We start from the raw sequence: 13446 nt of genomic DNA, 5'->3' as shown, positions 1-13446 counted from the left end.
TCAAAGAAAATAAACTGCTTTGCTGTTACAAAGATTAGAGGGGATTGTTACGTTCTTTTATTGAGGATGAAACATTTAACAACACTTACCTTCAAATACAAGGGAGTTAAGGTTTATGTTTCCAAACACAAAAAAAATGAGCAGCTAAAAAGCAGGCATGAACTAAGTAGCAGTGAATAGGGTTTCCTAAAAAGTTTTTATATCAGTTTTGGTTAACATGCAAGTTTCTTCTGTTTCCAGACACAATGTAACAGAATATAAATCTTCAAGTGAAGTAATCTTTATTTGTGCACACAATCAACATGAGACTGCAATTTATGAATGATGTTTTCGAATCACAAATTAAACTCTCCCCAGCAGTACTTACTGTCATTTTTTAAATCTTCTTTTATCTCCTTCATTTCTACTTTACCAGCTCCTGTTATGCTCTTGGTTTTCTTTACAACTGAGATTTTCAAATGCAATAAAATGAAGCAAAGCAACAATTGATTTTTTTCTTTATTTGCAGAATATTCAGTATCATAGCCCATTCTACAATCTATTAAGCTCCTCAAAAAACTGAACAGTTATTTTTTTTCTCTTCTAAAACTCTCGTCTGAGTACAAAATGAATTATATCCTTCATAAACAAGCTCCTGTCTTCCAACCTGAAAATAGTATACTTGTTAATTACACACATTTGCATATTAGCCCTCCTGTAATTTCACACCTCCCACAGAAATCCATCCGTGTGAAGTTCCAACTTTGACATTTGCTGTATGTTCAGAGAAGCTTCTTCCTGTAAAATCAAACTTGTGCAGTTAACGTATAACATTGGCCAATGGGCATGGAATTTTGATCATTTCCCCGCCCTCATTTATTTGAGCTTCTTCATTTCTTGGCTCCAAAACATCTCAGAATGATTCATCCCCAAGATCTCCCACCCACCTGTTTTCTTTTTAAGCATAGGCTTTTATTCCCTCCCATTTCAAACAAAAGAGAGTCACTTGTCCTCCTCTCCCATGCAGTTGGGGTTCAAAACCTAGATAAGAACTCTGCAGTTTTATTGTCATCCAGTATCAAATAGGAGAACTATGTTGGATCAATGAGGTGAAGCTAATGACTTGTTTTATAAAGAAAGAATCCCATAGCACTTCAGATGCCACAAAACAATGCAGAGCCAAGAAGGGAGATGATAGGTAGGATTGGGATGGAGGAAATTTCAAGGATAAAGTGGGAAAATGTCATAAAGAATCAATGTCAACAAGGATGGGGCTTTGGAGAAAAAGACTAGTGTGGGAAAGGATAGAGAGGAGAGTTTGGCAAAAATTGAAAGTTTAAAAATGTAGAAGATCGGAAACTAGCATTAGAGTAGTAAAGTCTGGAGGTGACAAAGACATGTTTCAGGGTTTCAACATCAGACTGGCTTCAGTGGGACAGTGCATTTGTGGGTGTAATGCGATTTTGATGGAAAGGATATGGAGTTTAAAAGTTGACTCAGAATTCAGCAGGACAACAAAGCTACAGATGGCCTGCTTCAGCCCAATATAATGCCTGAGGAGGCAAGGATGTGGAGCTTGCAGCAGGGACCAGAGATAATGACTTTTATTTCCTTCATGTTGGACTGAAGGCTCATTCAAGTGTGGTTGTCAATTAAGTTGGCAAAGAGCAGCAAACAACAGGTTCAAGAATGTTAAATGCTGGCCCAGCCAGCAAAGCCCACATCCCGTGAATGAATAAAAAAAATTACCAGCACCAAGTCAAGCTGACTCCATGCCTACAGTTGATGTCACCACGAGGCAGTATTCAGATGAGGAAGTGGAGATGGCACATAGTGGGTCCTTGCTGGTCTCTGGATATGACAATACAGAAGAGGGAAGACAAACCACCGCTAGAGTTGCACTGACAAGATTCAGGCTGGTAGCATGTAAATAAAAACCAGCATTTGATTGGGTGCAAGTTGAGTGATCAAGAAGTTGATTAAGGAAGGGACAAAGGAAGCAAGAGATGGACCTCATGGATACAAGAGCTTTATGGGAAAGAGAGGGGAGAGATAGGGAAGGAAAGACAGAAAGATAAGGCTAGAGTTGGTAGGAAATTAGGAGGAACAGGAGAATGAATTCAAGACAGGTATATGAATGGTCTCTAGGGTAGATGGGAATGTGGAATTCAAAACAGATCAGCCATGATTTTACTGAATGGTGGAGCAGGCCCGAGGGGCTGAATGGCCTACTTCTGCTTCTAATTCGTATGCTCATTTGTCTCTCAATTTTGGTAATGAGAAAATCCATGGGCACCTCACAATTGGATGTCTAATGGGGATGGAGAGAGTGGGCAGATTAAGGAGCCAGCTGGTCATGGAGATTGGATTCCAGAATAATCCTGTAATCTTAGGCAGTATCAGCTGGGGATAGTGAAGCACTGCTATCCTTCATGTAGTCAAGTCAGATCTTGCAATTAATGCCTTGGCCAGAAGTATGCCAGGTTTGTTCAAGTTTGCTCCACTGAGGGAAGAAGAGATTGTATTGTGGGAATAAGAAAGGTGGGAGACAGTAACCATATTACTGGAAACGAGGGGTGTCAAAAACATTGGTGAGGGAGCGATTAAGCAAGTTGACAGTGGTGCTGTTGCTATCAAGTGGCAGGTGAATCATTTGGAAATTGAACTGTGACATTTAGTTGAAGATTGAAATCACTGATGTTGAGGAGTTGCTGGTTAAGGGAAGAGGGAGGAAGGCAGCTCAGAGGAAATTAGCATTGGGTTTGAGGTTCTTTAAAAGATAAAGATTTTACATGAAACGTGTGTGGCTTCGAGAAAACGAGGAGAACAGGCCAAAGGTATAACTTAGAGATAAAGGCCATAACATTTCTGTAGCTGCTTGGGTAAGGCAAGTAGCAAAATGCTTTGCCTAGCAGGGAGACAATTTTAAGGAACATTGAATGCTAACCATGAGTCATCTTTCTGTCAGTGCCAATGTCAATACAATCATCCATAATGGAGTCTTAATGACTCTTGCTCATGAGTGATCAAACATTCTAAAGGGAAATGCTGAGAAAAGGAACAATTGCTAATGTGCCAGTAGGACCTGCAAAACAAAATGGCAAGGGTGAACACAGTATTGGAAAAGATGAAAGGAATAAAGAAGAGGTTGGATAGATTAACATCAGATGAGAACACTGGACAAGATGGTCAATGGGAGCAGAGAATCAGACATTTCAGTTTGCTATTGTGAGATATCAAAAAATATATAAAGATATTTGAGACAGAAAGGGTGGGTGGACAACTAATCAAACTTAGGGAGCATAAAACTCATATGCTAGGGCAAAGATAGTAGAGTCATTATTACGTAGATATAAAATTTATTTAGAAAAATGGAACAGCTCCATAGGGCAAGTGATCAACTAATATTATAGTTCAGAGAACTATGGTCCAGTTAGCTTAACATTGGTGATAGGAAAATGATGGAATCTTTACTAAAAGATCATATAGGAAAACGAGCAGAAACTACGAAGTATAATAAAAGGTGATTAGCACAGATTTCTAAAGGAAAGGATAAATTTGACCACGCTTATTGAATTCTTTGGAAAGGTAATAGAAAGAATAGACACGGATAATCCAGTAGATGCAACATCTGGACTTTCAAAACGCCTTCAATAAAACACCACATAGTGGACTAATGACAAGATCAGAGCATGTGGGGTCAGAAGACAAGCAACACCATAGACTGGTTAAAATGTTTTAATTTAAAAAGTAGTGTTAGTCGACACAAGGTTGAGAAATATAGAAGTATTACTTACTTTAGGTTTGGTGATTACAAAAGAGCAGAGATTCTATGTGAAATTGTTGGAGGATGCAAAGTCTTGGTGAGATACCTATACTATTGAGTAAAAGCTTCCATGAAAAGGTCATAAATGAAACTAGACATGGAACATGACAAGGCAATTATTTTTCGGAAACCATCTGATCTGCAATTTACCCAGTCGGGACATTATTGTATGCTCTTGACAAAATCTGAAGTTTCTCATCAGAGCTTTAGCCAAGTAGTAATGGAGTCAGGTGATGAAAATGAGGGGAAAAAATTCTTAAACTTGCATTGACAATTTGTCCACCTTACTTGTTAACAGTTAAAAGTCCTGCTAAAAGATGCAGATGTACTTGAAGAGGAGTTTACAAAAGTTAAGAGAGATAAGGGTGACAGTCTCAGAATGAGGGGTTGGCAATTTAGGATGAAGACAAGGAGAAATTTCTTCACTCAAAGTGCTGTGAATCTTTGGAATTCTCTTTCCTCGAGAGCTGTGAATGTAGTCACTGAGTATATTCAAGGCCAAGATCAATTACCAAAGGATCTGAGGACATGGTGGGAAGATGAAATTGAGGCAGAAGAATAGCCATGATCTTATTGAATTGTGGAGAGACATGAAGGATCAAATTGTTTGAAATTCTGGTTGTGCATATAATTTACTTTTTTACATCGTATTTGGAGAGAGAGAAGGGAATCTGTTAATTTTGTATCAATTGAGTGTTAACAGTTTTCAAGGGGTGGATATTAGAGAGGAGCAGACTGAAAGATGATTTTTTTGTTGGAAGTGCATAGTATGCAATGTGTGTCTGTATAAATAAAATAAAAGTAACAAAATAAAGATCAAGTTCCAGCATTCTATCCTTCACTCCCTGGCTATCCGAATTTTGACGCTGCTCACTTTTTCCTTGTGACTGCAACTGCCAATAACGTTGAAAACAGGCAATCAAGTTTTACATTTAACTAATGAATAAATAACATGCTTTCACAAGTGGCTAGCATTGGATAGTCAAAGTTGAGTGTCTTCAATATTTTAAACTTCTGCAGGAATTGTAATAATGTTTAGAAATTAGCAAATTTTGTATAGGTCTTTCTGCTTTTGCAACGAGTGATTGAACTCAAAGAAGTCTGTTAATCTGTAGGATGTTTCTTTCATTTCAAAGCAGATGCAATTCATCATCCTTTTATGTGTTACAGGTGACTTCTGAAAAAAAAGTTGTTTTTCTAAAATATGTGCAACTTTGAGTTTTTTTAAGCAATCACAATTTTGCAGCTGTTGAATCAATTATACAACTTCATATAATCATATACTTTGTCCATAAAACCATTATACAGCTGAAAAAAGGTAGCTACCAGTGACAATTTCTTCTAAACTAATCTTTGCATGCTTTGATCAATCAAAACTTCTTTACAAAAGAAAGTAAGTCCATACAACACCTACAACATCTGACTGACTTCATTGTAACTCTGGATCACATTTGGAAAGGTTCACCCTTAGTGGTTTTGAAAATGGAAAGAAAACTAACTAACTCCCAAGTTCTTAGGTTAAAAATACCACCCAACTACCTTCTAAAATTCCTTACAAAAGGAATTAGAGCTTCTAATTAACTGTCCTGTTTGCTTGTTCTATCTGGAACTGTGGACTGTTACAAAGGAAAGTGAAAGGTTCAAAAACCAGAGAAATGAGGTTCAGAATTTGCACTGCAACACCAAGCTCTAGAAGTTTTAAATTTGGGTCACTTTGGAAAATTGTTCATTGGCTTCTTAAGTTTATGTAGCCCATGATGCTGCCCGAATTGTCCAACCACTCAGTTTTAAAAAGTTCTTAGATATGGTCAAAAAACTAAATTAAATTATCAGGGTGAAAATTCTAAAAGGGCCAGAGAAATATGTCAATTTGTGTAGAGAACTAATAAAGGCTTTTTTTACATTTATGGATCATTACATTATTTACTGCTGGAATGTAAGATGTACAATTTCTGAATGTTAACTACTTACACCCTCAATTACAACTACAGAATGCTCAAGCCATTGAACATCTTGTACAACCTAGAACACTTGCACTTTTAAAACAATATGGCCATCATGTTCTTATGAGTGGACATCAGTGAAACTCTGTAAAACCTGAAAGGAGAGAAAAAGGAAAAACAAAAACATTAATTAAAATGAATTTAGCATAGGAAATAGTTAAAATGACAAATTAAAACAAATAAAAATAATGTTAAAATTAAGATGTATGAATGAAAATACATACGCTACAAAATGTTTCTACAGGGAAGCAATTCACAAAAATACATTTGTCTAAAGTGAAAAACATCACTATTAGCGAATAGCCACATGTGCTTTCCATATATTTGGTGGCAAAATAAGCCTGTTTTATATTATCAATGTGGGCACATACACAGCAGCTTTCACTCAACTTCAAGTCCCATTTGCAAAGGCTCATCTGAAATAAATTTAGAAACCAACCAAAAATGGATAATAAAAACAAGAAACTCAAGCTTTAAATGAGTTGTAGTTTTATGCAACTTCAATTACATTGATACCTCTCATAAATACTGTAAAGTATTAAAATAGTCAACTTTAAAATTTTCCATGAAATCTTTCCAACCACCAGGTTCAGCTCTCCCTTCTTCTCCAAACTCTTAAGCACCAAGCAACTCTGAGCTAGCTATGCAAACCTACAGCTTCAAAATTAGTGCCATATTGTGATTAGCTATTATAAGGCATGCATTATCGTAGTTGCTGCTGAAACAAATCAGGTTGGTTTGCCCACCCCACCACAATGCAGGCTGTGACACATCGTCATCTATGAAGTATCCCAACTAACAAGACGACAACTCGTCACAAAACAGGATTCCACAAACCAGAATCCAGCTCATGCTGCAAAACTGAACTTGCCACCAGAGTGGTGAATTGACCATCTTAAATTAATACACAACTGTACAGGTTTTACTTCAGGGCAGTATTTTAATGAGCAACTGGCAAAGTCAAGCACACAGATACGAGGATGCCAGAGAAGATAGATGGCACGTGCTACAACATTCTCACGAGAACATTCTTCAATATACTACACTTTCTGCCATATATGTCGTCTCCTAAAAAACTTTCAAATATCATTCCCAAAAGGTAACCATGTACAGAGTTGGCTCTCTGGATATTCTGTAGCAGTAACTGATTTTTCAATTTGCATCCAATCAGCTTCTAACAACATTTTGCCAGTCAACTTTCTAGTTTCACTTATAACTGAGAAGGCAAATATGCATGAGGAAGGGAGTGGAACTGTTATCTTCTAATTTCACCAGGATACCAGGTAAATGCATAAAATATGCAACATATGCAGATATAAAACGTAACATCACTCAAAAAGCACAAACATCCATGTCAGATTACAATTGTACCTTCCATCGAAAAACCTAATATGACTCCACAAGGAACCAAGATGGTTCAGAATAGCACAGGTGAGTTTAAAATTTCATTAAAATCAAAAATGCAGATGCAATGTGGGGCAGAGGAGCATCTGAGGCAGTAATACTCAAGTGGAACTTCAAACAGAACGAAGTGCTCTCACTATGGTCTAGTTGGTAAAAGGGCTGCCCAGCACAGCAATAATCCACACAGGCCAGAAAGACCGAGGGTTCAACTTTTGGTCTATACTAGGTTACCTAATTTCAGCTGGAGCAGAACTTGGATGCTACTAGGTGGCTGAACATCTCTGTACAGATTGTAAAAACAGTTGAGATCTCGGATTCAAACTGATGTCCAATACATTTAAATAACAATAATGACTACGGTTTAAAAGCAAATTCATTGCCTACAAAGCACTTTGGGGTATCCTGAGGATGTGAACAGTGCTATATAAATGCAAATTTGTCTTTCTTTCTAGGGTGCCTTGCTGGAAAGTATGCATGAGAGGAGTGGATGAGGTTCATGGCATCCTACTTGCAACATGCAATGTGTTAAAACAAAACAAAGATATAAGAGAACAGCTGGCATCTGTGTAGTCATCATCAGCTAATCAAATTAAAAACAGAGAACAATGGAAATCACTGAAATATGTTTGAAAGGGAAGGAGAGAAAAAACAAAAAGTATCTTCATTTCCATTGGTTTTGTTCTTGCTCACAATCTTCAAAAACTTTGTAATCATTTCCATTACTATTCTGATGCAGTATAATAAAACTAAACTACAACACTGAAATCAGCACTGGTTTTGTATTCATTAACGGAACAACATTAATTTTTGCTACTCTGATGTGTACTCAGACTGCCAAAGGTCTAAAAAGTCTGGATGAGGTGTGTCCAGATCCCTTTTGGGTGCAGTAAAGAGACACTTACAGGTAGGCTGCTGCCCTGAAGCAGGCTAAGCTGAAGCTGGTGAAGCTACAGAATTCTAAATTAGAGGCAGATTCAGCCTAGACTAAACCTCAATCAATATGTACAATTTGTACAAAATAAAGCCAATTGAAATACAAAAAAATTGCTGAGTTTCTATTACAAAGTCACATCTGTGTAAGTTCACAAATCAGTTCTCGATATACTCCTTCTCTTCCTCCTCCCCAATAATTGTTGCATATTACAAGGTATAACAACTGCAGAATAATTCATGTGACAACTCATTGTCCATATTAAGAACTTTGCAGTGGTGGCATCAAATTTTCAGAAATTAAAAATTGCAAAAACATATCTGGATTTCTAATAAGGGAAAAATCACTTCATTACTCTTCATTGCATATTTATGTTACTTGAAGATTTTATTTCTCTGGGGTATACAGGTTAATTCATGCCTCTTCACAAAGCCCAATAGCCCGACTTTCTGGTAGCGTCAAGAAGATATATCCATTTAAATGGCTACTCATAGCTTAAAAACTTATTCAATGTAACCTCTTTCAGCACAAAGGTTCAACTACAAACTTTTCTCCTTTGCTGAGGCCCACTGCATGTAGCTCATGCTTAGGTGTTTTAAATGAAAATACCCTCACAAACATTTGACAATGATATTAAACCTTGTGTGCGCTACTAAATTGCTCGTGGTACTGCACAGTTAGTTGGTGATGAAGCTTTTTTTCAGAAGAATGACAGAGCTGGAGGAAAACTTCAGAAACTCACTCCACAGTAACACCTATGTACCAAAGACTATAATCACATTACAGGCAGGGTTTCAACTTTGAACATTTACATAGGAAGTTTCAATTTCAAATTCTGGCAAAGACTTAACCATGGCAATAGTAGCAAGTTGGCTAGGTTAAAATCTAAACACCATACAGATATTCTCTCTAATCACAACATTACGTAGCAAAACATTTTTAGTTTTAAAAGCAAGAGAAGTGCACAACTATCCTTACGTGAATAGCACAGAAATGTCACCACGATAAATGTATTACTTCACACGATCATATTTCTGGCATGTAAGTTGCAGCCAAACCACTGATGGAGACAGAAAATGGGTCACAGAAAATTAAATGTCAACTGGGAGAACCCTTTGAAAGGAGGCACTTTTTTGACCATCTGCAACAGATTTTTACAACATACATAAGCCTAAGCTCAATTGAGAGAAATTAGCAAAGTATGCATAACATATGTCAGCCTTGCTGCTCATGCAGAAATGGACATGGCTGATTTATGTACATGCAATAACTAGTTCCCCAATGAACAACATTGTGGAACAGTGTAGCACTGTACCAACAGGACACATCAGCTGCTGTAATTAAGATCAATGAAGCCAGTGGGTCTTCGTATAATGGAAGATGAAACCATAGCTAATAATATATTTGAACTTCAAATCACAACGAAACCTTGTTTTGGATAATGCAAAGCAAATTCACATGAAATCAAAATCAAGAAAGGTGATGGGCTGTGTTTTGCTGAAACGGGACATCACCACCTTACTACAGAGTGTCCACAGGTAAGAATGGATTCACTGAGACTTCATTGTTTATATACTATAGCAAATCGCTAACTGTTGTTCTGATATCTTTTTGGATACTGGGTTGTCAGTAAACAGATTAAGCTGTGATGTGTTTTTGTACCTAGCTACAGTAATGGTCTTCTGAAATAAAACTAACTTTCTTCTTTGAGTCAGTATTGACATGGTCTTGTTTTTATTTTTTTAGAATGAAGACTGCACTATGAGATGTAGTCTCTCAATTTGTATTCCTTCTATTGTTGTAACACAGTTAATCCTTACATTAATCATGCTTGCATTAAAAACATCTGGAAAAATATTGGCAAAGTAGTCACACCAAATACTAAGCTAAGCAGGGCAGATTTTTTGCACAAATTAGTACCAGCCTAAAATATGCTTATAATCTCAGCAAAACAAGACAGGTTATTGACACATTTGCACCATTTTAAAACATGCTTTCCTGTTACAGTTTATTATTGTCTTATTGAAAAAAATGACTTAATCGTGCATGCATAAATCAGAACCTGTATGTTTCTTTAAAATTGAATTCGCAAGTCAATAGGGTCTGGCACGCAAGTCTAATGTTGAAATATATTAATCTGAGAGCAGTATATACATACAGCAAGATCACCAATGTGTGAAGTGGTTTCACCTTAACAATGGCATTAAATCTGTGCAGTGCAAATTGAATGTCAAGAACTGAACAGAATCTGAAGTGAAGCAGAGTGATATTCTTTGTTCTAGGGGTTCTCACTCTTCACTCGGAAGTAAGTCAGGCCCTGACTCTGGGTTCAGGTTTCCTTTACAGTGCAACTGCAGCGATAGTCTAAGATTTGCACTGCCTTGCTCACAATGACCCAAGGGGTCTAACTTAGAGGATAACATCGGGTCCACTGATTTACAGTGACTGAATGTAAAATTCCATGCTTTCTAGGATATTTTAATTAGGGCTTTTGGGATTGAAAGCCAACATCCCATCAATTATTTTCTAAAAACTTCAAATGAATGGCATTGATTTTACCTACAGAATTAATTTTTAATTCCTTCATGTTTTAAAGCCAAGAATTCACAGCAGAAGAAAATGCTGAGGAGGATGCTTGGTGCAGCTTCATCGGACAACCCTGTCTTTGGTAGCACATAATTGGAGATCCTGGAATTTGGCAGCACTGGGGTGGGAATGCTGGAGTTCAGGACCTAGATGACATTTGATACAAAAAAAGGTGGAGGGTATAAATCCTCTGTCAACAGTGACGAGAATGGGAAGGGATAGGCATCACAACAGTGGGAGAAGGCAAGGTATGGGACTCCACAAATATTGAATTCAGATGTTTCTTGATTGGGTGTGGATGAGTGTCTGTTTCGAATTAGAATGTTTACTTTTTTTTAAGGTAACAAAATATAAGTTATGTTAATCAGAACTTTGCCCAAGAAGCCTTCAAAATTCATGTGTTTAATTTGGGGAAAAATTCATGAGGATGAATTAAAACAATGTCTGTTTCTCTCTTTCTTCCTTTGCCTACCTTAGTTTGATAGTTTTTTACCTTTACAAAATTTTCCAAGTTTAGTTGAAAATCTAATCAAATTCATCATCCAGTGTGTATTCAAATCATTTCAGAAACATAAATATTGCTACAGTGTTGGCTCAGGACAAAATTAACCTGAAGAAAGCTTTTGAGATTTCCCATCTAGCTTTTCTTAAAATAGTTGGAGTGACAAATTCTGCTGATGCAACATGGGAAACTGCAAATATCTCAGGTGCTTAGGGTGTAGGAATTGTCTTCAGTTGGCAGTCATAATTCTTGGCAAAAATATCAAGTCACAGGATTATAGAATGATTATAGCACAAGACTATGTGGCCTGCTGAACTCATGCCAGCTTTTGGCCCTTTCCCAGAATCCTGCAAATATTCTCTCTCCAGTTGCCTTTTTGAAAGCCACAATTGAATCTGCTGCCACACCCTTTCAGGCATAACATTCAAGGTCCTAACCACTCACTGCTTAACAAGGATTCCTCATATCACCTTTGGTTCTTTTTGCCAAACATCTTTAATTGGTACCCTCTTGTTCTTGACCCTTCCAACAATGGGAACAGAATAGATTCTATGTGTCTAGGCCCCTAATGACTTTGAACACCTCTATCAAATCTCCTCTCAGCCTACTCTTCTCTAAGAATAAGAACCGTCACTTCTCCAATTTATCCATGTAACTCAAGTCCCTCATCTCTGGAACCATTCTCATTAATCTTTGCTGCACCATCTCAAAAGGCTTCCCATTCTTCCTAAGGTAGTGTCCAAAATTGGACACAATACTCCAGTTGAGGCCGGACCAGTGTTTAATTAAAAAATCATCATAACTTGCTTGCCTATGTGTTATATATGTGTTATATATGCCTCTTTTTACAAAGCCCAGGATCCCAAATGCTTTGTTAACCACTTCAACCTATCCTGCCAATTCAATGACGCGCGTCATAGCCTAGACTCTTGGCAAAAGGTTTAATTAAGGTGAAAACACAGAAGATAACTCAAAAGGTCAATTTAAGAACTTGGTGAAAATGCATATAGCACTTTTGTTTTTACAACGTTTAAAATTTCATTTTAGACATTAACAATTTCAGCTGAGAAAATAATTATTTCTCCCCACATAAGGAGTTTACTGTAACTGAATTGGCATAATTGTGTTTAATTTTTTTAAAGTATGAATATTCACAATGGTTAATCACCAGAGCTGTAAGAACAAATTGTGTTAGGATTTGTTTATTTAGCTTGTCTTAATGATGGGCACCTACATCAATAATATCAAAATTCTGATTTCCTTTTTCACAAATGAGCAGAGCCGGATTCTTTTTCTGGAAGTGGGAAGATATTGGTGAAAACTAAATAATTTAATGAGCAGCATTACCACTGAATCCAGCTGGCAACTTAACACTGAAAATTGTCAAAGCTAGAAAACACAGAAAACTGAACAATATACCAAGTTTCATTGCATTTATATTTTCCTACAAAGAAAATGCAGTCAATAGCATGAAAGAGAACATTAGCACACAGGGGATCAACCTGGTTCAATGAGGGGTGCAGGAAAGCATGCCTGGAGCAGCACAGACAAACCTAAAAATGAGGTGCAAACCTGGTGAAGCTACAATAGAGGGTCACATGCATGCTGAACAGTGGAAGCAGCATACGTGGACAGAGCAAGCAATCCCACAATCAATGGATCAAATCAAAGCTCAACAGTTCTGCTACCTCCAAGTCAATAATGACAGTGGGCAATTTACTAACTGGAAGCGGCAGCGGCTCCACAAACAACCCCATCCTTAATGATGGGGGAGCCCAGCACATCAGTGCAAAAGACAAGGTTGAAACATTTGCAACAATCTTCAGCCAAAAGTGCCAAGTGAGTGATTCATCTCGGCCTCCTCCTGAGGTCCCCAGCATCAAAGATGGCAGACTTCAGTCAATTCAATTCACTCCACGTGATATCAAGAAATGACTGAAGACACTGAATACTGCAAAATCTACGGACCCTGGCAACATCCCGGCTGTAATGCTGAAGATTTTGCTCCAGAACTAGCCACATCCCTAGCCAAGCTGATCCACTACAGCTACAACACTGGCATCTACCTGACAATGTGGAAAAGAAAGACAAACGCAATCCAGCCAATTGCCCCTTGAGTCTACTCTCAATCATCAGCAAAGTGATGGAAGGTGCCCTCGACAGAGCTATCAATCTAACCATCTCCCCATGATGCTCAATAGCATTACCATCACTG

General features: G+C 37.5%; 1 protein-coding gene across 1 annotated transcript in view; it reads right to left on the bottom strand.

The window, feature by feature from the left end:
• Positions 1-480: 480 nt before the first annotated feature.
• The window catches only part of xkr6b (XK, Kell blood group complex subunit-related family, member 6b), a 71783-nt gene continuing 58817 nt past the window's right edge, over positions 481-13446 (bottom strand). Inside the window, exon 2 of the mRNA XM_041188333.1 lies at positions 481-5902. Within this exon, the coding sequence (XP_041044267.1) occupies positions 5845-5902 (58 nt within the window). The 3' untranslated portion in view covers positions 481-5844. The remainder of the gene's footprint in view (positions 5903-13446) is intronic.

This window comes from Carcharodon carcharias, chromosome 5, assembly GCF_017639515.1.
Source record: "Carcharodon carcharias isolate sCarCar2 chromosome 5, sCarCar2.pri, whole genome shotgun sequence".
NCBI lineage: Eukaryota > Metazoa > Chordata > Chondrichthyes > Lamniformes > Lamnidae > Carcharodon > Carcharodon carcharias.
Note: the sequence above shows the minus strand (reverse complement) of the source record. Positions and strands in the feature narration are given on the sequence as shown.